Source organism: Ranitomeya imitator, chromosome 6, assembly GCF_032444005.1.
Source record: "Ranitomeya imitator isolate aRanImi1 chromosome 6, aRanImi1.pri, whole genome shotgun sequence".
Taxonomy (NCBI): Eukaryota; Metazoa; Chordata; class Amphibia; order Anura; family Dendrobatidae; genus Ranitomeya; species Ranitomeya imitator.
The window spans coordinates 188,902,660-188,930,163 of NC_091287.1; the positions used below are offsets into that span (position 1 = coordinate 188,902,660).

General features: G+C 46.7%; 1 protein-coding gene across 2 annotated transcripts in view; it reads right to left on the reverse strand.

Moving 5' to 3' along the window:
- Window positions 1–27,504, reverse strand: part of HUS1 (HUS1 checkpoint clamp component) — a 118,994-nt gene that overhangs the window by 83,930 nt on the left and 7,560 nt on the right. For both annotated transcript variants that reach the window (XM_069730393.1, XM_069730394.1), the window contains exons 2-3: window positions 26,839–26,966; window positions 4,778–4,954 (exon numbers count right to left, since the gene is read on the reverse strand). In XM_069730393.1, coding sequence (XP_069586494.1) covers window positions 4,778–4,954; window positions 26,839–26,966 — 305 coding nt within the window. The remainder of the gene's footprint in view (window positions 1–4,777; window positions 4,955–26,838; window positions 26,967–27,504) is intronic.

The following is a 27,504-nucleotide window of genomic DNA, read 5'->3' on the forward strand; positions in this document are numbered from 1 at the left end:
TCGGACCCTCAAAAAGGTCCGTCGCCCCTCAATCCAAAGATGTAGAAAATCGGGTCCAAAGAATCCAGGACCCAGAGATGTGCCTCCTTGAGACACTAAGCATAAACTGGAGTCTCTGGTAGCCAGTGTCAGGGTGTATACGATGGAGGAGGAGCTAACTTTTTTTCAAGTTTACTTAGTGTCAGCCTCCTGGCGGCAGAAGCATACACCCACTGTCCTGTGTCCCCCAATGAGGCGAAGGAGAAATTCTTGAATTCTGCTGGGTTCCAGTCTTTATTTTTGTAAGTTTAGAAACCATCCTATATTTTCCAAGGTTCTCATTACTCTGTCTCGTTGGATTTTGCAGTTCTGGGCTGAGTCGCTCACTATTAGCAGGTCGTCTAAGTATGGAATAATTAGAATATCTTGTTCCTTCAAATGGGCCATTATTTCTGCTACTAATTTTGTAAACACCCTGGGGGCTATTGATATTCCGAACGGAAGAGCCATGTATTGGAATTCTTCCACCACCCCATTTATAAAGATTGGTAGTCTGAGGAATTTCCGATATTCCTCGTGGACAGGTATGTAGCAATATGCATCTCTGATGTCTAGTACCGTCATAAAGCATCCTGGAAACAGTATCTTGATGGTGGATCTTATTGATTCCATCTTGAATTTTTGGCTTCAAACATAGTTGTTTAATTTCCGTAGGTTTATTATTGTCCGATATATATATACCGTCTGGTTTTGATACCAGGAATAGCGGGGAATAAAACCCTTTTCCCCTTTCATGAGGTGGAACACGCTGTAGGACCGCTTTCTCTTCCAGATTTAAGACCTCGTTCTCTCATGCTCTTTGTTCCTTTTAAAAATACAGTGACATTGTCTAAACATGGGGGCCAAAGTAGCCAATATAGTAACAGGGGAATAAAGTCCAAGAAATACCCCAATGTAACAGGACAAATAATGGGACAGACTGCAATTCATAGCATAAGAAAACAAAAAGCACCCACAGCAGTTTTATAGTCCAAAATATCAAAATAGTTTATTAATAAAACAAATCGACAAACAGGTATAAAAAGAGCAGAGGGGAGTTATACAGACAGTGTAGCACAATAGCCAAAACGGAGCAGCCGACGGTACGTGGGGTGAATCATATATATCACATGGGGAACTTCCACATTATAAAGCTGGCCCAGAGCCACAAAGGGCTAAAACAGTAGCAGAGCCACACTCCCATGGTAGATTGTCAAATCGTATTGTACATCATGTAAATGACACCCCATAGGGAGAGAAGAAGCCCCCAATCTTACCCGTAATTAGAACACCAACCACCGCAGCTTCCACCGCTCACCCCGACGCGCGTTTCGGAATGAAACCTTCCTCAGGGGGCGTTCCTTTGTGGAGGACCTTAGTGGGGTTATGACGCAGTTTTGAAGGGGAAAGGAGGAGAAATCTATTTTCAACCCTTATCTGATGAGACCTAGGATAAAAGGATTGTTTGATATTTTTTCCCAGGCAGAGAGGAATAAGGTTAATCTTCCCCCCATCCTGGGGAGACAGTCACTTTGGGGATTTTTTATCTCGGGAGGGGTTGCCGAAGAGAAATCTCCTGTCCTTTTTCCCATCTATTTTGTTCCCTTCTGTGTTTTCTACGGAACAATTTCTTTTCGAAAGGGACGTTGGTATTGTATTGTGTTGGCCCTAGGTTTGAAAATCCATTCTTTTTATCTCCTGCTTTTTGGAGTATATAATCTAAAGTTTCACCAAACAAATATTTACTCTCACAGGGAATTGAGCATAGCTTAAGCTTGGTCTGAAGATCTCCCGGTCAGCTTTTGAGCCATAGGGGTCACCTAGCCGCATTTGAAAGTGCTGCCGATTTTGATGTTAAACGGACTGAATCTTCCGATGAGTGCGCTAGGAATGCTGCTGCCCCTCTTATCATGGGTAGGGATTCTAGAATTTTGTTTCTTGGTGTCCCATCCCTTAGTTGTTTCTCCAGTTCATCCACCCATACCATGAGAGATCTGGAGGTACATGTCGCCGCTGTAGCCGGCCTAAGATTTCCCCCCGCCGATTCCCATGTCGCTTTTAGGAGGGTGTCAGCTTTCATATCTGGGGGATCCTTAAGCTTCCCCATATCTTAAAAGGGGAGTGAAAACTTACTTGAAGCTTTGGCGACCACTACATCAAGCTTAGGAGCTTTGTCCCAGGATGTGCATGCCTCCTCCTTTAAAAAGGTATTTTCTTTTGAGGGAAGGAACTGAAAAGTTTTTCCTATCCGGTTTTTCCCATGCCTTTTTGATTAAGGATTGGACATTTGGATTTATTGGGAACACTCTACGCTTCTTCTGTCCTAAGCCTCCGAACATTATATCCTGGATTGTTCTATCCGGACGGGGGTCTTCCATTCCCCATAGTGGACCTCACTGCTTTTACCAGACCCTCTACTTCATCTAGGGGAAAGCAGTGACGCCCTCCTTTGTCTTCACCCTGGGATGAAGCTGAGGAGTCTGAGGCATCCGAATCCAGTTCCCCTGAAGTAAAGGGGTCAGACCTGGAGTACATACATCTTTAATTACTGATTTTCCCCCCTGGGAGATGGTTGAGATGGCATTCTGAACTTCAGCTCTAGTTGCGGATCTTAGTTCAGAAGCAAAATATGGGGTTTCCTCACATACATTCTGTATGCATGAACTACATGGCTTCTTATCCCGAGATTCTGATAAGGGCCTATTACACGTTGGGCAGAACCGGTTCCTCATTTTCCCCGACTTCTTTCTCTATTAAGGGAACAGAAGGAACTGTTACAGAACTGCAACACAGAACTAGCATAGAAGGGGGAAAACAGACCCTGCACTAAGACTAAGCTGATACCCTACGATGGAGTGGGCGACCTATTCCTTGCGAATAGACCCACCGACGATCCTAGGTTAATCTCCCTATAAATAGGGGGAAGGAGGTCTCTAAAAGATCTAAGGACTGAGTATAAAAACAGGCCACCGCCTAATAGAAAATACAGAGAAGGCTGCAGAAAGAAACAGAAAACAGAAATTAAGCATAGAATTGGGGGGACCCAGAACTGCACAATATCAAACACAGAAAGCTATCAAAGTACCTAGCCAGAACTCTAGCGGATTAACACTGTTGTCCAGCAAGAACTGGGAGGCAGGTACTGGGTAATAAAGGGTCATACAATCACCTGACCCAAGAAGACAACCCAACACCAGAGGTAGAAAACCAGCAGCCAGAAAACCACAACAAGATGGAGGATGGTCAACAACAAAACAAATTCTAACAGGAACCCCATTATAATGATGGACTTTCTCGACGTTTACTCACCATTAGATGAAGTCGCAGGAACCTGTTCTGGATGGGGGACTGCTTGGACCGAGGGATCCGTAGATGGTGACTTGTTTGCTGCAGCTGACCTGCTGCACTGTGGAACGGTTACTGGAACAGCTGCTCCGCTTATCTTTGTCCTTTGGCCCATACTGCTGTTTATGATGGCGCTTCTGTTGTTGCTGTTTAAGCAGGTGCTGCTGCTCTTGGAGCTGCCCGTCGCTGCCTTCCATGATTATGGAGACCGCATGCAGCAGAAGCTGTCTGCATCGGTCTCCTTTTTGAATCTGCCGCCCTGCTGTGTCATCTACAGTCCCACCCCCCTCCACCTGTGCTCACTGGGAGTGAGGAGAGTGCTACTTCGCATGCGCCCGCCCCGGAAACCGGAATTTCAGCTCCACTTCCGGAGCGGCGGCCATCTTGGTGCACCTATTGTACACGCTGCCAGCTCGTGTACTCCCGGGAACCCCATACTCCACTCTGGAGCGGCGGCTGTGCTCCCCTCCCGCACACCCTGAAGGACCCATTAGTCCCAGCGGTGGCGGCCTCAAGTACCGGATCAGCCGCGGCAGGAGCCTCCTCACTGCCAGAACCCGACTGCCCGACCCTGGTCTCTTCTTCCAGATGACATCTTCGTGCAGGTACCGCACTGAAGTTTCACAGTCAGGGAGAGGAAATCAACTGATGCGAGGGAGGGGTACCGCCCTTTTATCTTTGGGTTTCCTGTCCCTGAAGAGCGGATCCCCTCTCTCCGTGGTGCTGTCATGGGAGACGGAGAAAGCACAGTTTTAGCTTTCTTCACGGCGTTAAATGAATGGGTAAACTAGTGTGGCACTTAAAGATTAGGTTGTTCCGGATGCATCGATACCAAATATGTGCATTTTTGTTTATTTTCTTCCATAGGAATATGTATTTATTAGAATAATATTTTATATTTTGTAATTTAAAAAAAGAAAAATCTGTTTTAGGCTAGGTGCCCACGTTCAGGAAAGTGTGCAGAATTTTCCTGAGCAAATCCAGACTACTTTCGCAGGAAATTCGCATGGATATTTTCCGCGTTTTTCATGCGTTTCTTTTGCGGATTTTTCACATTTTTTCCGGAGCTTTCCAATGCAGTAATATAGTGGAAAATCCCCCCAAAATAAGCAAAATTAATGAACATGCTGTGTTTTTTTCCGCGATGCATTTTTATCGCGGAAAAAAAATGCAACATGTGCACAAAAATTGCAGCATGCATTAAAAATGATGGGATGCTTAACGCTTAAGCGTTTTGGCAGTGGAAACCGCTGAAAAAACAAAAAAAACGCAAATAATTCGGAACATGTGCACATAGCCTTATTTAGTCACTCTTTGGGACTTTCACTTAAAAAAAGGCATAAGATGTACCAGTATGTCCTATGTTAGGATGGGATTAAATTAGGTTTGCATCTTCATGTGTATGATTTCTTACCAATTCTACTGCCACTGTGATACAGGGACAGTGTTTATTTGTCAGCTTGATTTTTACAGCCTTGGCATTCTGTGCAGTTTTCAAAGCTCGAGAAAGGTTTTCTGGAATTAGCTCCAAAAATATTTCATTCTGCTCCGAAGACACTCCCTCCATTTGGTACTCATCAAAGAAGTTGGCCTGGGAAAAAAAACACAAGATAAACACACATAGCTAAAAAAAAAACAGCTTGAAGTAACTATACACCTTAAGGCCGGTTTCACACGTCAGTGGCTCCGGTACATGAGGTGACAGTTTCCTCACGTACCGGAGCCACTGACACACGTAGACACATTGAAATCAATGCATCTATGCCAAACACGGAGACATGTCAGTGTTCGTGGGAGCGCACGGATTACACGGACCCATTAAAGTCAATGGGCCCGTGTAAAACACGTACCGCACATGGACATTGTCCGTGTGCAGTCCGTGTGCCGTGCAGGAGACAGCGCTACAGTAAGCGCTGTCCCCCCCACTGGTGCTGAAGCCGCCATTCATATCTTCTATGCAGCAGCGTTTGCTGTAGAGAAGATATGAATATTCCTGTGTTTTTTTTGTTTCTCGTGTTTAAAAAAAAGATCCATGTGACCACCACCCCCCCCCCCCACCCCCTGTGCGCCCGCCCGCTGCTCTTAAAATACTCTCCCGGCTCCCTCGCTGGCTGGCGCTGCTTCCTGTCCTGGCCGCACCTTCTACTGTATGAGCGGTCACGTGGGGCCGCCGATTAGAGTCATGAATATGCGGCTCCACCTCCCATAGGGGTGGAGCCGCATATTCATTACTGGAAATGAGCGGCACCACGTGACCGCTCATACAGTAGAAGGTGTGGCCAGGACAGGAAGCAGCGCCTGCGAGGGAGACGGGTGAGTATTTTAAGAACAGCGGGCGGGCGCACAGGGGGTGGGAGGGGGTTGGGCACATGGATCTTTATTATAAACACGAGAAACAAAAAAAAAACAGGAATATTCATATCTTCTTTACAGCAAACGCTGCTGCAAAGAAGATATGAATGGCAGCTTCAGCACCAGATGCAGGGGACAGCGCTAAACTTTAGCGCTGTTTCCTGCATGGTGCGTATGGTACCCAGTGGGCACATGGGCGGCACACGTGTGCCGCCCGTGTGCCACACTGATGTGCCACAGAAACGCACGGGCACACGGACACGGATAATTCCGGTACTGGAATTATCTGGACATGTGGGACTGCCCTAATGAACAGACGTATTTCAGTTTTTGCATTTTCATTTTTTGCTCCCATTCTTCCCAGAGCCATAACTTATGGGAGGTGGAGCCGCATATTCATTACTGTAAATGAGTGGCCCCACGTGACCGCATACAGGAGAAGATGCGGCCAGACCAGGAAGCAGCGACAGCCAACGAGGGAGGCGGGTGAGTATTTTCAGAACAGCGGTGGGGCGCACAGGGGGTGGGGGGGCGCACAGGGGGTGGGAGGGCGGGGGACACATAGATCTTTATTTTAAACACTATTATTCATATCTTCTCTACAGCAAACGCTGCTGCAGGGAAGATATGAAACGCGGCTTCAGCACCAGTGGGGGGGACAGTGCTTAATGTAGCGCTGTTCCCTGCATGGCACACGGACTGCACACGGACAACGTCCATGTGTGGTACGTGTTTTACACGGACCCATTGACTTTAATGGGTCTGTGTAATACGTGCGCTCCCACGAACAATGACATGTCTCCGTGTTTGGCACACGGAGACACGGTCCGCAAAAAATCACTGACATCTGAACAGATGCAGTGATTTTTATGTGTCTACGTGTGTCAGTGTCTCCGGAACGTGAGGAAACTGTCACCTCAATTGTTTTTAAATGTTTGTTTCTCCCTGTTTTGCCTTCATGTGTGGTGAGGTGTTATTATAAAATAAAATTTATTGTACTAGGTTGATCCCACTATGTGCATATTCTTTTCTCTTGTGTTTCGCTTGTACATTACATATGCACGTGGCTGATCCCTTTAGCATATATATTTTCTGTGCGGTGCCCGCCATCTTGTGTCTTTTTCAAGTGCTTATTGGAAGTAGCAATCCTAACAGTCAATATCGACTCGACATTGACTGTTAGGATTGCTACTTCCAATAGGTGGCACTAGAGTTCTAGTCCTCTTCCTCTCTGAAGAAACAATTTGCAAAAAAAAAAGGCTAAGAGAAGACTTAAAGGGAAACAGTCAGCAGGATTGTGCTCAGTAACCGCGTTATACTGATTTAAAGTTGTTTAATCTTTATTTTCAGTTTTGAGTTAATGAGATTCTCGTGCTTCGGGACGGGGCTGTGGGGGGCGGTCTTCAGGTGGTGCTCCGATTAGGTATTCAAATGCAGACTGCTGACAGATCAGTGATCCCTCAGTGACCAGCCCCTAGTTTACATAATGAATACATGTACACACTGCAAAAAAACCACAACTTTCTGCAGGCAGGTGCCAGTCATGCTGCAGCATAATCGCATGTTTACTGTGTTGTTAATAAAAGTGCTTGAGGTTATCTTGAGGAGTATATAAAAACAATTTTTTATAAAACTGTAGCAGCTATCGGTGTATATAAAGGTGATAGAATAAATGATCTTGCCATCTTGCTAGAGAAGAAAAAAAAATTTCCTCCTCCAAGATAGCACTGCCTGTGCAGTAGCAGCTCTTGGCAATCGCCGATATCTTGGAGGAGGAAATGTTTTTTGCCTTCTCTAGCATACCTGTGCCGTATGAAAATATGTCCCAGTGATTTTGCGCTCAGAGGCTGTGCGCATGCAACTGCCATCCAGTGTCAGCTGATTCTGACAGCTGACACCTGGCACTCAGTGCTAGGAGCGGTCCCATACCATTCTGGACACTCTAAACCACTAAATGCTGGGATCGAACTCGATTGCAGCATTTCGGGTACAGGCAGAGAGAACACAGCCCCTATGCCCTTGGATCGGAGAGTCCGATGAGAGATTTGGATCATGACATCAGAGCTAGCAAAGTTGATTGATCATGCTCAGAGAATGATGAAACAACTTTGTCAGTGCAGCGCTGACAGTTTAAAAAGCATAGAGATGCTCCGGCATCTCTATGCTGTACAAGTGATCAGCCTGCAAAAAGTCCTATATAGAACAAAAGTTTAAAAAAAGCTTTTCAAAAAATTATAAACATATCTAAAAAATAATCAAAATATATGGTACCCATAAATAAATATTTGTATGAAAAAAAATATAAACAATAAAATACACATATTTTGTATCGCCACGTCCAGAACAACCCGACCAATAAAACTGTCTCACTAGTTACCGTATATACTAGAGTATAAGCCGACCCGAATATATGCCGACCCCCCTAATTTTTCCACAAAAAACAGGGAAAACTTAATGACTTGAGTAAAAGCCTAGGGTGGGAAATGCAGCAGCTACCAGTAAATGTCAAAAGTAAAAATAGATACCAATAAAAGTAAAATTAATTGAGACATCAGTAGGTTAAGTGTTTTTGAATATCCATATTGAATCAGGAGCCCCATAAAGTTTATGATGGGCCCCATAAGATGCTCCATATTAAAATATGCCCCATATAATCCTGCATAAAGGTTAATAATGGCCCCATAAGATGCTCCATAGACACATTTGCCCAATAAAATGATGCACAAATGTTGATTATGGCCCCATAAGATGCTCCATAAAGATATTTGCCCCATATAGTGCTGCAAAAACGTTGATCATGGCCCCATAAGATACTCCATACAGACACTTGCCCCATAAAGACACTTGCCCCATATAATGCTGCACAAACGTTATGGCCCCATACAGACACTTGCCCCATATAGTGCTGCACAAACGTTATGGTCCCATATAGAGCTGCACAAATGTTATGGCCCCATAGAGACATTTGCCCCATATAGTGCTGCACAAACATTATGGCCCCATACAGACACTTGCCCCATATAGTGCTGCACAAACGTTATGGCCCCATACAGTGCTGCACAAATGTATGGCCCCATATAGTGCTGCACAAACGTTATGGCCCAATTTAGTGCTGCACAAACATTATGGCCCCATACAGTGCTGCACAAACGTTATGGCCCCATAGATGCTCCATACAGACACTTGCCCCATTTGCTGTTGCTGCGATAAAAAAATCACATACTCACCTCTCCGTCGCTCAGGCCCCCGGCACTTTCAATATTCACCTGACTTCGTTCCGGCTCCGCTCCATCTTCAGCGTCTCCTGCACTGAGGTTCAGGCAGAGGGCGCACATTAACCACGCCACCGCACCCTCTGACCTGAGCGTCACTGCACAAGACGGTGAAGATGGAGAGGCGCCGGAACGAGGAGCAGGTGAATATCGCGCAGTGCTCCCAGTTATACTCACCTGCACCTGGGGCGGTCCCTGCATGTCTGTTCCCTGGCGCCGACAGCTTCTTCCTGTACTGAGCGGTCACCGTTACCGCTCATTACAGTAATGAATATGCGTCTCCACCTCTATGGGAGGTGGAGCCGCATATTCATTACTGTAATGAGCGGTACCATGTGACCGCTCAGTACAGGAAGAAGCTGTCAGCGCCGGGGAAAAGACGCCGGGGAATTAAGTCCCAGGTTACCTCGACGGGATAGTACGACATATGGCAGAAAGGGGTTAATAACCAGCAGAGGGGAAAGCTAACAGCTGAGGGTTGATGTTAATATTCTGGGAAGGATACAACAGCCATAAAGGTTCCCAGTCTGTTACTATCAGCTCATAGCTGTTTGCTTAGCCTTTACTGGCTAGTTTACAGGGGGACCCCAAAAACAAACTGACTTATGGTCCCCCTATAAAATCAAGCCAGCAGAGGCTAGGCAGACAGCCAGCTGCAGGCTGATATTAACAGCCTAGGAAGGGGCCATGGATATTGGCCTGTCCCAGACTAAAAACATCAGCTCTCAGCCGCCCCAGAAAAGACACATCTATAAGATGCGCCAAATTTGGTGCTTAGCCTCACACTTCCCACTTGCTCTGTTGCAGTGGCAAGTGGGGTAATGATTGCAGGGGGGTTGATGTCACCTTTGTATTGTCAGTCTCTTCTGATTTCTTCACACTGCGGGGCTGGGAATCTTGGGCCGCGCGTACACGCAGGCGCGAGAATGAAGACATCATGTGATGTCAGTGGAAGGGCAGCGCTAACTGCGCATGCCCGAGAAAAAAAATTACAGCGCAGGCGCCGGGGACATAACTGAATGCTGAGGAGACGGCGCCCAGGGGAAAGTAGGAAATGACTGATGGCTGGGAGGAGTTTGTGTCCTCTGAGGAAAGACATGCCCCCCTGACAAACTACAGGTATGGAGGGCAAATTCTAAAAACGATTCTTTCAACGGTGGAAGGGACCCAAAATAAAAGAGCCACCTTGTCAGAATGCAGCATTAGTGCTGCACAAGGGGGCTCTTTTAGTTACAAACGCCTGGGGAGGTGACAGGTTCCCTTTAAGAGAAGGTGCTATAGTGCATATTGTGCAAAGTAAATAGATACAGAAAAGACAGGCTAACGGAGCGCCAGGCTGGCGGTCAGGGGAGATGTTGTTTGAGAAAGGTCCAATGCAGCTCCTGCCGGGTGCCTCCTGATGAAGACGGAGCTGTTCCGTCGAAACTCGTTGTGGATTTCAGTAAACAAAGAAACTTTTAATCCTTTCATCTGTGACCTGTGCACTTCCATGTGACCGGAGTATTTTGCAACTCACTATTGTGCAAAGTAAGCAGTAAACAGAAAAATGCCTGTACCCAGCTGTAACTCACATAGTGAAGGAGGTTTAGGTCCCAGCCTGTCGCCCCAGGCTTCTTGATTACCATAGTCCTGCATATATTGATGCCTTTTGCTATGATAAAAATTATCATTAGCTTTTTTTTGTGCTTAATGGCTAAGTTAATTTTGTACTTTACCCTGGCTACTCTCCAATTCAAGATTCTTCATTTTTTCCTGCTTTGGCAGTGTTACTCTAATGGATACGTTTTTAGATGATTGAATTAATAAACTTTATACAGCCATTTACTGTATATACTCGAGTATAAGCCGAGATTTTCAGCCCATTTTTTTTAGGCTGAAAGTGCCCCTCTCGGCTTATACTCGAGCCAGTGTCCCAGGGGGTCGTGCGGGGGAGGGGGAGCTGTCACATCATACTCACTTTCTCCCGGCGCGTCTCTGCACATCCCTGCTTCTCAGATGGTCTCCGGCGCCCGTAGTTCTTCCTGTGTTCAGCGGTCACGTGGTATCGCTTATTAAAGTAATGAATATGGACGCGACTCCACTCCCATAGGTGTGGAACGCATATTCATTACTTTAATGAGCGGTACCATGTGACTGCTGAACACAAAAACAAGCTGCCGGCGCACGCTAGAGACCATCGGAGAAGAACGGACATGCAGACTGCGCCAGCAGGGTGAGTATGATGGGGGAGGCTGAGCCAGGCGATATTCACCTGTCCCCATTCCACCGCCGCGATCTGTCTTCTGCGTCCTCTGGCTGTGACGTTCAGGTCAGAGGGCGCGATGACGTGGTTAGTGCTCGCCCTCTGCCTGAACAGTCACATCCAGGGGACCCAGAAGACACAGAGGCGTGCGGAGGTGGAACGGGGACAGGTGAATATCTCAAGTGCCAGGGGCCTGAGCCAGTGGCGACTCCTGCACCTGGTTCCCAGCGACGAGAGGCAAGTATGTCAATTTTTTTTTTATCGCAACAGCAGCATATGGGGCATATTATTCTATGGAGCATCTTATGGGGCCATCAACCTTTATAGGGCATATTATTCTATGGAGCAACTTATGAGACCATTAACCTTTATGGGGCATATTATTCTATGGAGCATCTTATGGGGCCATCAACCTTTATGGGGTATATTATTCTATGGAGCATCTTATGGGGCCATCAACCTTTATGGTGCAGCATATGTGGCATATTATTCTATGGAACATCTTATGGGGCCATCAACCTTTATGGGTCATATTATTCTATGGAGCACCTTACGAGGCCATCAACCTTTATGGAGCAGCATATGCGGCATATTATTCTATGGAGCATCTCATGAGGCCATCATTAAAGGGAACCTGTAACCCTGTTTTTTCAGATTGAGATAAAAATACTGTTAAATAGGGCCTGCGCTGTGCGTTACAATAGTGTATGTAGTGTACCCTGATTCCCCACCTATGCTGCGAAATACATTACCAAAGTCGCCGTTTTCGCCTGTCAATCAGGCTGGTCAGGTCGGGTGGGCGTGGTGACATCGCTGTTTCTTCCCCAGCTTTCCGTTGGTGGCGTAGTGGTGTGCGCATGTCCAAGTGCCGAATCCACTGCACGCAGGTGAAGAAAAAGCGCGCGATCTGCGCTATTACCCTTGTCATTGGTGGGGGCGGCTATCTTCCTGAGGCCGCGCATGCGCAGATGGAGTGCTCTGCTGCACGGGGCTTCAGGAAAATGGCCGTGGGATGCCGCGCGTGCGCAGATGGAGATCGCGGCGGCCATTTTCCTGAAGCCGAGATGCAAACATTTCATTAAACCAGCTTCCCAGGGTGCAGATCTTCCCTGCTTGGGAAGTGGATACAGCATTTCAAAACACCTGGGAAGCTGGTTTAATGAAATGTTCATCCATTTTAATGGATATGCTAATAGCCCATGACCAGGCCCTCTTGGTTAAATTAAAGGATATTAAGAATAGGGAGATTCAACTTGCCACCTTTGAGGCGTCCTCAGTGGCTACGTTTAAACAACAACTTAAAAGTACCATCGATAAATTTGAGAAAGAAGTAACTGAGGTAAAAAGACGTAAATTCTATAGGGACAAGGTGGATTTCACAGGTGGTCGGACTTATAGATGGGGGCACAGTGGCAACAGAAGGGTAATACCCTCAGAGACTAACACTCATATCACCACCAATAATAGACTGGAAGTATCTTCCAGCGATTTTTTATCGTCAGATCCAAGCGATCTAGAAGGGGCTACAGGAGGGGCAGACGTAAGACTAAGAGGCACAACAACAAAAAAACGTACCAGGGGGTTCAAGAACTCGTCCCCTGCATACAAACGGGAAACGAGATACAACTACAGGAGACGCTAGATCCAGCCCCCTGTGTCCCTTTGGAGCAACAAAACCTACATGATGATTCGGGTAATTTACAGATCATTAATTTATCCACGCATGCTTTGACCCCAACTGAGAAACATGTTTTGGGAAAGGGTCTTTCTTTTGCTCCAATGAACATCTTGGACAAGTTTATCCTGGTGAAGGATGTTTATTTGTTCTTCCCCCAGTTAACATTCAAGCTTTTGTATCATCATCCTTCCTCAGTAGATCTGCTCCCGAATGACGAACGACAGGTTCTCAGGGATCTGATGGACCTTCTTCACGAAAATGAGACGACATCTACAAGGAAACGTTTTGGTGGAAGACTACCCTCGCAGGCCACTCCTTTTTCCCTCTTTCCGGCGGTCCAGATCTTCTTTAATGAAACATACAGAGAAATCCAGGCTCTCCATACTGACGGTAATAGTAATAACTTAAATCCATCTGAACGTAGGGCACTTAGGGACCTGCAGAGCAATAGAGAGTTCCTTGTTCGTGAAGCGGACAAGGGGGGCAATATTGTTCTGTGGCCTAACTCCCTCTATCTACAGGAGGTTGGTCGCCAACTAGGAGACTCTACTTGCTATCTACGCCTTCCAGCGGATCCTACAGATTTCTTGAAGGGGAAATTGGACCAGCTTATTGGACAAGCAGCGGACCATGGCATACTAAGCAAAAAGGAGGTGGATTTCCTTACAACGGAGTTCCCTGTCATTCCGACCTTCTACCTTCTTCCGAAGGTGCACAAATCGTTGGTTAATCCCCCAGGTAGGCCAATAGTCTCTGGCATCAATGGCCTTTTTGAAAAGCCTTGTACCTACGTAGACTTTTTTCTTCAACCATTGGCCATGAAGCTTAAATCTTTTCTTAGGGACTCGACACACCTTATCCAACTTCTTCAAGACCTCTGTCTACCACCAGATACGATCGTGATTACTTTAGATGTCGAGTCCCTGTACACAAACATTAACCATGATTTAGGATTGAAAGCGGTTTCCTTTTTCTTAGACCTGAGCACCACGGGGGACAGAGAGCATGACCAATTCCTACTTGATTTATTGTTCTTTGTCCTCGATAAAAATTATTTTGTTTTTGATAGGTGCTTTTATAGACAGGTCAAGGGGACCGCCATGGGGGCTCGGTGTGCACCTTCTTATGCGAACTTATTTTTAGGATGGTGGGAGGAGTCGCCTGAAGAGGAATTGCAGTCTAACGTCTGACTTTCAAGATGAAGCGAGGACACTCACAGATCACTTCAGACACCGTGGCTATCCAAAGAAGGTAATTTCCTCCGCATATCAGAGGGCCTGGACTAGCGCACGGTCAGATCTACTTCAGAGACAGTCACGTGAGTCAAACACACCACTTGGTATTGTGACCACTTTCAACAACCAGTGGCGGGATATTTACAAGATCCTTGATCGTAGTTGGGGTACGCTAATAAGTGAACAGAGATTGACACCTCATATCTCGGCCACCCCTAAATTGATTGCCCGACGGGCAAAAATTCTTAAGGACTTGCTCTGCCACAGCCATTATGTATGCCCCACAGTTAGATTGAATAGGGGAGTGAGGACTTTTGGAACCTTCCCATGTGGTGGGTGCAATGTGTGTCAATATATGGTGGCACAGGATGGACTCACGCTCACTGCCTCTCCTTTTCAGATTACACTGAAAAAAGCTTTCGTCAATTGCAAAACCCGCTTTCTTGTCTACGCTCTAATCTGCGATTGCCCGATGATCTACGTGGGACAGACCACGCAGGAATTGCGAAGAAGAAAACAGCAACATTTATCCAATATTGCCATGGCGTCAAGGTATCGTGCAAGGGGCAGGGGTATTTCATCTGCTGCCGCTCATTTTCTGGATTGCCACAATGGACAGCCAAGGGGGTTGAAGGTCATGGGACTGGAGGGAGTCTTACAGAATATCCGAGGTGGTGATGTGGCAAGGAGACTGCTAAGATGTGAGTCCAAGTGGATTCACAACTTAAACACCCTTACTCCGCATGGACTGAACGAGGAATTACTCTTTACTGGCTACTATAAACAACTCTAGAACATGTACTGATTGCGTAACAACAATGTTGAATGCTGTATGTTTATCATTCTTGTGACCCTTCTTTTTTCCAATTTTTTTTTTTTTTTTGGGGACTATTTGTATATTATAATGAAGGACCTTGCATTTCTATACTATCTCATATATATGTATCTTTTTGCACTTATGTCCAAATACGGATGAACTAGCTTCTATCCGTGGAAAACCATGGTTTTTCTTTAAGAGTGAATTTAATACCATCTTTATATGTTATAGTATATATTTTTCCAACCGACACTTTGTTGTTACGGTGTTGGATGCATAGGTGGTGGCGACTTGCTGCTTAGTAGGATATCTTTCCATTGCCTTTAATATTTTTCCTGGCACGTGTGCGCCCCTTTTCCCCTCCTTTCCCTCCCCCTCCCTCCTTCCCCCTTTGGCTCCCTCTGCTCGTATGTTTTCCATAGATACGCCCCTGTTCTCATGTCACTGAGCGCCCTGTTCGCTCGGTGTCCGCCCTCGGCTCATTTTGCGCACCTGCGCGTGCGCACTGAGCCCTGGGCGGACTTGTTCTGGTAGTCTGTGTGGGGTGACACTGTGGCTTGACCTTATTATAGGTCTAGTTCTCATTTTTTGCTATGTGATGCAATTTTAATTGTTTTTAATGGCTTTTTGTAGTGTACTCAAGTGTGGTTTAATAAAAATTTGTTATACTTTGTTATAAATTTTGTGATGATCCCTTTATTATGCATGCTACCCTTTTCTTCTGTTTTTGGCCCTTGTTCTTCTGTAGCATGCTATAGGTGATCCCTGACGGTGGTGCCGGCCTATATTTCTTTGTGTATACGGATCCAAGATGGCGGCGCCCATGGAAAAAAAATGCCGGCTGGCAAAAGATCCCGGCGGCGTGGCGGGGGGACAATTATTGGGCACCGGAGGAGACGGCAAGTGCAGTGAATCCCTCATAAATGGGGGATGAACACAGAAGACGCACTCATGCCCATAGCTTCATCATGGAAGTGGGGAAGCACGAGCAGCAACAGCCGCCGTCACAGCAGCAGCAATATCTCTTGCCAGATGCCTTGCCAAGCCACCAGCATACCAGGAAAAGTAGCCGCTCGAGTGGTATGAGTTGCAGTCATCCTGTCCGGCAAGACTCCTCGGCGTCCAGGAGGGACATTGTACGTGCATCTGACCAGCCTCCGAAACCGGTACCCTTGACTGACAGCGGTGGTGAGTGATCTACGTGAATGTCACCTTATGGTAACGGGGTCCATTTTTTCTGCTTGATCACTAAGAGTCAAGGAAGTCTAGCGGTAAAACAAAGAACAGAGAATGTGCCCTTTGCAAAGACCAGCTTGCAGTTCTGTGGCAGAAGGATCTCTGCGCTAACTGCATTAATAAGATCATACAGGAAGAGACCCCTAATTTCGCCACTAGCCTTAGGGCCATAATACAGGTGGAAACAAAAGACTCCTTAAAAAAACGAGAAAAAGAAGCCGCAAGGTGTCTACAGATTCGGAGGCCTCTCTAGGACAGGAAGGTCGGGAAAGATCCCTATCTCCCTCTACCACCTCCTCCTATCCCCAGTCCTGAAAATCCTCCTCGGACTGTGACATAGGGGGCCGACCATGTTTTCCAACTGAGGATGTAGAGAAACTGGATAAAGCAGTCAGGGCTGCAATTGGCCTAATGGAAGAAAAAACACCTAGGTCATTAGAAGATTTTACGTTAGGAGGTCTGAAGGAAAACAGAAAACGCACATTCCCTGTCAATGCGAAAATAAAGGCATTGATTGATAAAGACTGGAAAAAACCTGAGAGGTCGAGTACTTTATCTTCTTCATCAAAGAGGAGGTACCTCTTTGAGGAGAAAGACTCCGAAACTTGGGAAAAAATCCCTAAAATTGATGGCAACATGGCCAGATCTTTAAAAAAAAGTCCCTTCCATTAGAGGACTCGGGCGTACTAAAGGACCCGCTTGACACAAAAGCAGATGGCTTTTAAGACACGTCTGGGAAGCATCGGCAGGGGGGTTAAAACCAGCAATAGCTGTGACATGTACTGCCTGTACTCTCATGATCTGGCTACAGCAGATAGAGGACCAGCTGAGGGATAAAATACCAAGAGACATCCTAGCGAATATGACCTTAGTGCATGGAGCAGCAGCTTTCTTAGCAGACTCCTCAGCAGATTCTGCAAGATTAACAGCCAGAGCAGCGGGCTTGTCCAATGCGGCAAGAAGAGCCCTGTGGCTCAAAGGTTGTCCGGGGAATTTACCGTCCAAACATAAACTGTTTTCCATCCCGTGTGACGGCCAATTCCTTTTTAATAAAAGATTAGAAGAAATCTTGGAACAAGCAGGAGACAAAATGAAAAGCTTTACCAATTTCTCTAAAGAACCAAAAAAAGCCTTTTTTTTTTCGTCGGAGAAGATTTAATAGAGGTCGCCACCCAGGAGATAGGAAAAATTGAGACTTTAAAGATAAAAGAGAGTCGGGCTACATGTTCAAAGGGCGCTCTACGTCATCAAAAAAATTCCCCCAATGACATTACATCAGAGGTTGGGGGAAGGCTCTCTCTCTTCCTCCCAGCCTGGGTAAACATCTCTCCCATTACGTGGGTTTTAAATATAATCAAAGACGGTTTAAAGAGAACCTGTTACCTCCAAAATGGAAGTTGAGCTAAGCCCACAGGCATCAGGGGCTTATCTACAGTATTCTGAAATGCTGTAGATAAGCCCCCGATATATCCTGAAAGATGAGAAAAAGAGGTTATATTATACTAACCCAGGGGCGTTCCTGCTGCGGTCCAGTCCGATGGGCGTCGCGGTTCGGTATGAGGCCTCCCATCTTCATAGAATGACGTCCTCTTCTTGTCTTCACGTTCCCGGCGCCTGCGCACTGCAGTACTCTGCTCTGCCCTCAACAGAGCAGACAAAGTACGCCTGCGCCGGAGCTGGGGCGTGAAGACAAGAAGAGGACGTGATCGTAAGAAGATGGAAGGCCCCAGACCGGACCGCGACGCCCATCGGATTGGACCGCCCGCCCAGGTGAGTATAATCTAACCTCTTTTTCTCATCTTTCAGGTTACATCGGGGGCTTATCTACAGCATTCCAGAATGCTGTAGATAAGCCCCTGATGCCGGTGGGCTTAGCTCAACAGCCATTTTGGGGGTGACAGGTTCCCTTTAAAGATAAAAATCATCCATCCCCGAAGGAAGTCCCAGCACGAACAATCTGCTCTGGAGACAGAGGTCTTGGGACTTGTTCAGAAATATGTTCTACAGGAAGTCCCGATTCAGGAGGAAGGAAGGGGATTTTACCCCCCCTCTTTTTGATACAAAAACCGGATGGTTCCTGGAGAACCATAGTCAACCTGAAGAAGCTCAATCAGTCGGTAGAGAATTGCTCCTTTAAGATGGAGTCTATCAACACGACCACAAAAATCCTGTTCCAACACTGCTTCATGGCAGTAATAGACTTGAAAGATGCATATTACTATATCCCAATACATCGGGAGTATCAGAAGTACTTAATGGTAGCATTCTATGTCCAAGGTCAGATCAAACACTATCAATATACAGCCCTTCCATTCGGTCTGTCTACAGCTCCCAGGGTCTTTACCAAGTAAAAAAAGTAACGTCAACTCTAATAAAGTTGGGATGGATAATAAATACCCCCAAGTGAAGATTAGCGCCAGAAAAAGTGACAAGGTAGTTGAGATAAGGAACCTTGCTTGTACAGCAATACAACAGCCAGCAATGACTCTAAGGAATGCAATGTCCCTACTAGGCTCATTAACATCATGCATACCGGCTGTAGGGTGGGCACAATTTCACCTGAGAGGGCTGCAGTGGGAAGTTCTGTCAACGCAGATGTTATTAAAAGGACATTTAGAAGGGAACCTATATCTTTCCTTAGGCGTAAGAGATTCCCTAATCTGGTGGACTGTGAAGGAACATCTGACATTGGGGGTCCTGTGGCAGAAACCAGTCGAGGACATTATTATGACCGACGCAAATGGTACAGGTTGGGGAGCACACCTGAGATCCCACTCAGTACAAGGAACCTGGTCCTTGCTAGAAAGGAATAACGTTTCAAACGAGAAAGAACTATGGGCAGTGGAAAAGGCCTTGAGACATTTTCTCCCCTTGCTTCGGGGCTGCGATACTCGGGTCATGACGGACAATCGAGCAGTGGTAGCTTATATCAACCATCAGGGGGGACGAGGTCCAGGGACTCATGGAGGTATCAGATCTGCAATTTCATTTAGCAGAACAACATCTCTCACGGCACTGCACATAAGGGGTGTCGAAAATATACAAGCAGACTTCCTGAATCGCAGGGGCTTGAGACAGGGAGAATGGTCCGTAAACCACCAAATTTTCCAACAAATAGTACAAACCTGGGGTAAACCAAAAATAGACCTGCTTGCCACCTCACACAACAAAAAAAGTCAGGAAGTTCAGCTCCCTAAATCCAAGGGAATATCCTTTTGCAGTAGATGCCCTACTAATACCCCAAAGGTTCACCCAGGAAGTCTAGAAACTTCTTCCATGTTCTACCGTAGATCCTAGAAGTTATAGGTTTTCTACTTTTCAATAGGGTGGAGACTAATTCTGGTGAGAATCCTTGGCGACTCAGTAATGCCCTCTCAAATTCCAGGCTACCAGATGGAAGCCCTTCACTTGAGAGTGGCTCATTGGCCCCTGGGTAAGCAGGTCCGGAACCTCTGGCAGAATCCATGGGTTTGTTATTGACATCTGCCTTAGAAGGGAGAACCATGGCCTCCTCGGCCAAAACAGAGCTATGAGAATTACTCTCGCTTGATCCTCTCTGATCTTCCGGACTACTGTCGGAATCAATACCATCGGGCGGGAATGCGTAGGCCAGAGAGAACCTCCAGGGTAGGTAGCTCCAGTGGGACCCATTCTAGAATTTTTGCAGGTGGGTTTGCAACTCTGGTTAGCAACTAGCACCCTTAAGCTTCACGTTTCAGCCTTGGGGGACCTATATAACTGCAACCTAGCATCAAATAGGTGGGTTTCACGGTTCATAAAGTCTTGTAGTAGGTCTAGGTCGGTCATTATCCCGAAGATCCCTCCTTGGGATCTGAATCTACTGTAGTCTTAGAGGCCCTAACCAGAGACCTCTTTGAGCCTTTGCAGGAGTTGTCACCAAAGTTACTCACTCTTAAAACAGTGCTACTGGTAGCCTTAACATCAGCCTGTAGGGTGGGTGATTTACAGGCCCTGTCTATATGCCCTCCATATACTCAAATTTTCGAAGACAGAATAGTTCTAAGACCAGATACGGCTTATCTCGCCAAGGTAGTCCTTAAGTTCCATAGAAGTCAGGGGATTACTTTACCATCATTCTGTAATAATCATAGGAATCTTGGGGAACAAAAGTTCCATACATTAGACGTGAGGAGGTCAATGTTACAATACATTTCCATGACCAGTCAGTGGCGGAAAGACCAGACCCTATTTGCAGCCTTTCAGGGTAGCAGAAGAGGGTGAGGGGTAGCTAAAAGCACCATTGCCAGATGGATCAGGGAGGCCATTAGTTTAACCTACTCTGTGAGTGGCACTCCGGTTCCTGAAGGCATCAAGGCTCACTCCCCCAGAGCCGTGGCTACCTCCTGGGCAGAAAGCATTAAGCTACTTACTGGTAGCGGCATTTTTCGGAGGCCCATGACAGCACACGAGAGAGGGGATCCGCCCTTAAGGAACAGGAAACCTACAGATACAAAAGGGCGGCACCTCTCCCCATGCATCAGTTGTATTTCAGAGCCTGAGAGGACTGCCGCGGTTAGTGGTACACAAATATACATTATATACATTTGAAACAAAATAACCCATTATTGTAATAAGACACCATACGTGAGATTTACATATTACGCTATATACATATCAGGAAGTGCTACCCCCACGTGAATAGGGAGGGAACTAAGGGTGCTGTCATGGGCCTCCGAAAAATGCCGCTACCAGTAAGTAGCTTAATGCTTTATTCGGACTCCCATGACAGCACACGAGAGATTTACAGAGATGTAAGCTACCTTAGGGAGGGACTATAGATTGTAGCACCCTTAACCCAAAGGAAAGATCAGAGGAGGACCCCAAATCCAACCGATAGTGTTTAAAGAAAGTGGAAGGGGATGACCATGTGGCCGCCTTACATATCTGCTCCACTGACACTCCAGATCTTTCTGCCCAGGATGACGCCATGGCTCGGGTGGAATGTGCCTTTAGGTTCTGCGGAGCTGGCCCCCCACCTGCTGTATAAGCTAGAGAGATAGTTTCCCTAATCCATTTAGCCAGTAAATATTTCGATACTCTAAACCCTTTCCTTGGACCTTGGAAGGAAAGAAGCAGTGCTCCATCTTTCTTCCAATTATCAGTAGCTGAAATATACTGAAGAAGAGATCTCCTGACGTCTAACGTATGAAGCTCCTGCTCTTTAGGATTAGAGGGATTAGGAATAAAGGACGGCAAAACTATCTCCTGTGATCTATGGAACCGTGTCGCCACCTTTGGCAGATATGCTGGGTCTGGTCTAAGGACTACTCTGTCTGACAAGATTTCAGTGTATGGAGGAGCTCTGGAAAGTGCCTGTATATCCCCTATCCTGCGAGCTGAGGTTATGGCGATCAGGAAGGCTGTCTTAAGTGTCAACATTTTGATCGAGGCCTCCTGCAGAGGTTCAAAGGGGGGTTTAGTTAGAGAGGACAGAACTAAATTTAAATCCCATGGAACTGTTCTGTCTTTATGCAGTGGTGTAGATCTACTAACTGCCTTCATAAACCTCGCTATCCAGTAGTTATTCGCTATATTACAGGAAAATAGGGCACCTAAAGCTGAGACCTGTACCCTAAGGGTACTAGGAGAGAGTTTTAACTCGAACCCCTTCTGTAGGAACTCTAGGATTTGTTGTACTGGCACCCCGTCTTGGACATTAAACTTTGAACAAGACAAGAACTTTCTCCAAGTCCTAGAGTAGATTCTCGTAGTTATTTGCTTTCTACTCTTTAGGAGCGTCTCCACCAAGTTTGGAGAGAAGCCTTTCCCCACTAATAGTGACCGTTCAAACTCCATGCCGTCAAATGGAGCCCCGCCACTTGTGGATGGGAGATCGGTCCCTGAGAAAGCAAGTCCGGGATCTCTGGCAGTACCCAGGGGACCGCTACAGACATTGTCTTGAGCCAGGCAAACCAGGTTCTTCTGGGCCAAAAGGGGGCGATAAGGATGACTTTCGCTCGATCCTCCCTGATTTTCCTCACCACTAGAGGTATCAGGTTCAGTGGTGGGAAAGCATAGGCCAGTGGAAAATCCCATTTTATCAGAAACGCGTCTACCGCCAGGGGATTCTCCCTGGGATTTAGGGAGCAAAAAAGTTTTACTTTTCTGTTGTTTCTGGTGGCGAATAGATCCACCACTGGTTGACCCCATCTGCGGACGACGAGATTGAAAATGTCCTCGTTGAGAGACCACTCTCCCTGTTTAAACACATTTCGGCTGAGGAAATCTGCTGCCACATTTTCTTTTCCCTTGATGTGAAGAGCTGTCAAAGATAGAAAATTGAGCTCTGCCACCTGGAACAACCGATCCGTGATCTGCATTAAAGTTTCGGAACGAGTTCCCCCTTGCCGGTTTATGTAAGCGACCGCCACTCTGTTGTCCGACAGAATTCTGACGTGCTGGCCCTGCAGATATACGAGGAATTTTTTAACAGCCAGTTCAACCGCCAACAACTCTCTTTGATTTGATGAAAATGTTGTGAAGGGTTTCCACTGTCCCTGGACCACCATGTCCCCCATATAGGCTCCCCACCCTGAAGAGCTGGCATCCGTGGTTATCACGTGGGTGACATCTACCATCCAGGGAACCCCTGCTGATAAATTTTGTTTATCTAGCCACCATCTAAGGGAATTCAATGTTATCGGCCTCAATGTCAATTTCCCATTCAATGCGCCTCCTAAGGATCTGTCATGGAACAGGACTTCTTTTTGTAGGGACCTGGTGTGGAACTGAGCCCACTTAACTGCTGGGATGCAAGATGTGAGTGACCCAAGTAGAGACATTGCTTGTCTAAGTGTCATGGAAGGTGTATTGATTGCTCTTAATACAAAACTCTGAATTTGGTCCATTTTCTCCATAGGGAGGAGACACTGCTGTGTCACTGAATTCAACATTAACCCCAGGAATTTTTGAACATTTAGGGGCTGTAATTTTGATTTTTCAAAGTTTATGATCCAACCCAACCGTTCTAGTTTGGTTTTAGCAATCTCCCATTGTGACAGACAATGATCTACCGAGTTACCTACAATGAGGAAATCGTCTAAGTAGGGGACTATAAGGATATTTGACTCTCTTAAATGCGCCATGACTTCCGCAATTATTTTAGTAAACACCCTAGGTGCCGAGGTGATCCCAAAGGGGAGTGCTCTGAATTGAAAATGTTGAATCCTACCCCCCATTAGTATCGCTACCCTCAGGTACCGTTGGAAATCAGCATGAATGGGTACATGATAGTAGGCATCTTTCAAATCCACTACTACCATGAAACAGTTGTTGAAAAGCATCTTTATTGCCGAATTGATGGACTCCATTTTGAAAGTGTGTTTCACCAAAAACTTATTGAGACCCTTAAGATTTATAATGGTCCTGTAAGATTTATCAGGCTTCTGGATTAGAAACAGGGGAGAGTAAAACCCTTTCCCTGCCTGAGAATACGGCACTTCTACCAAAACATTTTTGGAACAAAGAGTCCTCACTTCCTCTTCTAGGGCGAATTGTTCAGTGGGAGATGAGCGCCAGGGTGTTAAACTAAATTTGTCCTGTGGAATATGAACAAATTCCAGCTTGAGACCATGGGAAACAGTGTCTTTTATCCAAACGCTGTTTGTGATTTTCGACCACTCTGCCGAGAAACGCAATAGTCTCCCTCCCACTGGAATTGCCAGTCATTGGTCTTGTTTTTTATTTTCCGTCTGGTTACGGCGAAACATGAGACGTGTACCTCGCTTTCGCCTATCCTCCCATCTGGGACGATCTCTCCCTGGTGAAAAGGCGCGCTTTCCTCCCCGGTTGAACCTTCTTTTGTTGAAGGGACGACGGTATGGATTGAACAGGTTGGGAAACTTTTTCTTATCATCTCCTGCTTTCTCCAGGAGTTCATCCAGGGTAGGCCCAAATAAATACTCGCCTTTACAAGGGATAGCGCAGAGCTTCGCTTTTGCCTGCATATCCCCCGGCCAGCATTTCAGCCATAGGGCTCTCCTTGCAGCATTAGAAAGTCCTGCTGCTCTAGCTGCCAACTTTACGGAGTCAATTGAGGAGACTGATAAAAAAGCCGCCCCCTCCTGGATTACAGGTAATGCTGAGAGAATGGAATCTCTAGAGGCCCCTTGTTTTAATTGGGTCTCCAACTGGTCCAGCCAGACCATCATTGAGCTTGCCGTGCAGGTTGAAGCTACCGCAGGTCTTAAGGAGCCAGCTGCCATCTCCCAGGTTCCCATCAGGAAGGTATCCACTTTCCTATCCAGGGGGTCTTTAAGTGTTCCCATATCTTCAAATGGGAGAGAAGATCGTTTAGCTACCTTGGCAATTGCTGCATCCAGCTTTGGTGCTTTCTCCCAGTTACCTACTGCTGGGTCATCAAAAGGGTATCGACGTTTTTGCGCAGGTGGTAAGGAGCCTTTTCTCTCCGGTTTTCTCCACTCCCTATTAATAAGATCTTGTATTTTCTCATTTAAAGGAAACACTCTGCGCCTCTTTTGCTCCAATCCACTGAACATCATTTGTTCTTTGGATAGTTGAGGCTTGGGTTCCGATATTCCCATTGTGCCTCTGACCGCCTTTACCAATTTGTCTATCCTTTCTAGGGGTAGGCAAAACCGAGCAGCGTCTTCTTCCGAAGAGGAGGATGATGCTGCTGAATTGTCTGATTCTTCGGACTTGTCCTTTTCCATAGACGAATCAGATTCAGTTCTCTGCCTAGAACCTCCTGACTGTGAAAGGTTTTTAAAGGACTCTTTAACCTCCATTCTAATCATCTCCTTGAGACTGGCCGTAATAGAGGAGGATTCTTCGGCTACCTACGGGGATAAGTAAGGTAGACTAGAGTGTAAGATCTACATGCAATACCCCCTCCCCTCCTTCCAGAACCTCACCGTCTGCTGGATACAGGGGTCACATAGTTTTTTAGGGTGTGAGTCAGGCAAGGGAACCCCGCAGATGGCACATTCCCTATGCTTCGCCTTACTGACGTTTTTCCTTCCCTACATAAAAACACATGAGGGGAGACTAGTCACTAAGTGAACTTTCTCGAAGATCACTTACCAGTGGCTGCTCACACCCAGAAATACCGAAGCACGAGGGGGATCCTTTTTGGCTGACCCTCCAGACCCCTGTCTGGAGGAGCTTCTGCGGCCCGAACCATCGCTCCTCTTTTCATGTTCCTTCTCCTTGGGTTTCTGGGATGCTTGTTCCAGCAGCACAACCTGCTGATCCTGATCTGAATCCATTTTCAGGAAATTGGAGCCAGAACCCGGGAACATGCTGCTGGAGCCGCCTTATAAAGCCCCTCCTTCGGTCAGCGCATCCTGCCCAGCTTGCTTGTTTAATTTTCCCGCCCTCCCGCAGCTGTGGGGAATAAATCGTTACTCCGGAGGGATTGCGGCATGATCTCCGGTGGGCGCCGCCATCTTGGAGCCCCCGCGCATGCGCAGGAGCTCACCGATCCGGAAGACGTCGCCGGCTCCGCCCCCCGACGTCACCACAGCTTTCAGCGCTTCCTGTCAGCGCTGCAGCCCTTGTGGAACGCCGAGGCCGGCCAGCTACGATCCGATCGGTGCCCCCTAGATGCCGCCGCGCCCCCCCCTGTCCAGAGAGACCCACAGCCCACGGGAAGGGCGACTTACCAGACGCTGGCCCCGGAGACCGGACACCCCCTGGCGACCGCTCCTCGCTGCCTAGTCACCGCCGTGCCGCCCTGCCAGGGCCACCGTGACTACATCAGGTACCCGCACCGGCCGAAGTGGGAGACCCCCTCGCCACCAGAATCGGTCCGGCCGGCCTGGACTCCTGTAGATTCTATAGGCATCCAGTCCCTTCAGGAACAGGAAACCAACTGATGCATGGGGAGAGGTGCCGCCCTTTTGTATCTGTAGGTTTCCTGTTCCTTAAGGGCGGATCCCCTCTCTCGTGTGCTGTCATGGGAGTCCGAATAAAAGGCTAAGGTATCAATTGATTAAATTTGTAAGGCCGCTACCTGGTCCTCACCCTCAACTTTTTTCAAACACTACCGGCTAGATCTATCCTCCTCTGCTGACCTAACCTTTGGTAGAAGGGTGCTGCAAGAGGTGGTCCCTCCCTAAGGTGTTTCATTCTACAAAAGTCTTTCAGGTGTGCTGTCATGGGGGAAGGGAAAACACCAAGGTTACTTACCGGTAGCCAATTGTTCCGGAACCCATGACAGCACCCGTATATTACCACCCATCATCACCCCTTCGGTGTGCACTATAGTTTTGGGTGTTTTTAGTTGATATAATGTGGTGAAGGTTTTGCCATGTGTATTAACCAGGGGGGCCACTCATGCTCTGTAAACCAACTGAAGCGACAGAGAGGTACCGCCCTTTTATTTTCAGTAGGGTTCCTGTCCTGACTGGGAGGATCCCCTCTCTCAGGTGTGCTGTCATGGGTTCTTGAAAAAAAAAGGCTACCGGTAAGTAACCTTGGTGTTTTCCCTTCAAACACAATTGAGGTTGTTTATCCTGGATTTTTAAATGATGGTGGTAAAGGTGGACACATTCACATAGTTCATAGCTAAAAATTAAACAACATTTTCACAGAAATCTTTATATTGGTGCTATGTGATTTATACACGTACTATTTGAAGTTGTAAATATTTGGAATATTACCTGGCAGAGCTCGCACCACATGCTGACCCCTCCATTAGCCACCTTGTCGGTAAGAATAAAGTAAAGATTGCTGGCTGCAAGTCGTAAGGTGCATGATTTGGTCAACTTTGTTATTGTGTTTACAACCCCTAAAAAACAAAGGAATTTTTTTTTAAATCCAAAAAGCATGAAAACAGAAATAGCAATACTAGAAAACCAGTCAGCTCTTTATTTTTGTCTTTAACCAGATTTTGCAACTTTTTATCACTAAAAGTGACAAATTCTTTAAAAACTTGTCTAAAAATGCATCATATTGAAAACTCTACCAGGAATCTTAGTTCAGGCTGGGACTGGTGTGACATGCTAAAAAATGTGAGATGGTAAAAGTCGCCTTTCATGAATTTGTCTAATATATATAGATAAGCAAAGTTGTCAAGGAAATAATAAAAATGATATAAAAAGTGACATCTGAAAGATAAGGCTAGGTTCCCATTGCATTAATGGGACCGCACTAACGGACAGCGTTGCACAGCGAAATTAACGGCAATGGGGACGCGCATCACTAGCGAGTGCCATTTTCAGCATGCGCTAGCGATGTGCCGGTGTTTTGTGGCGCGCCGCGGACGCTGCTTGCAGCGTCCAAGGCACGCCCGAGGTCCGTTCCCCGCTCTCGCAGATTGGAGATCT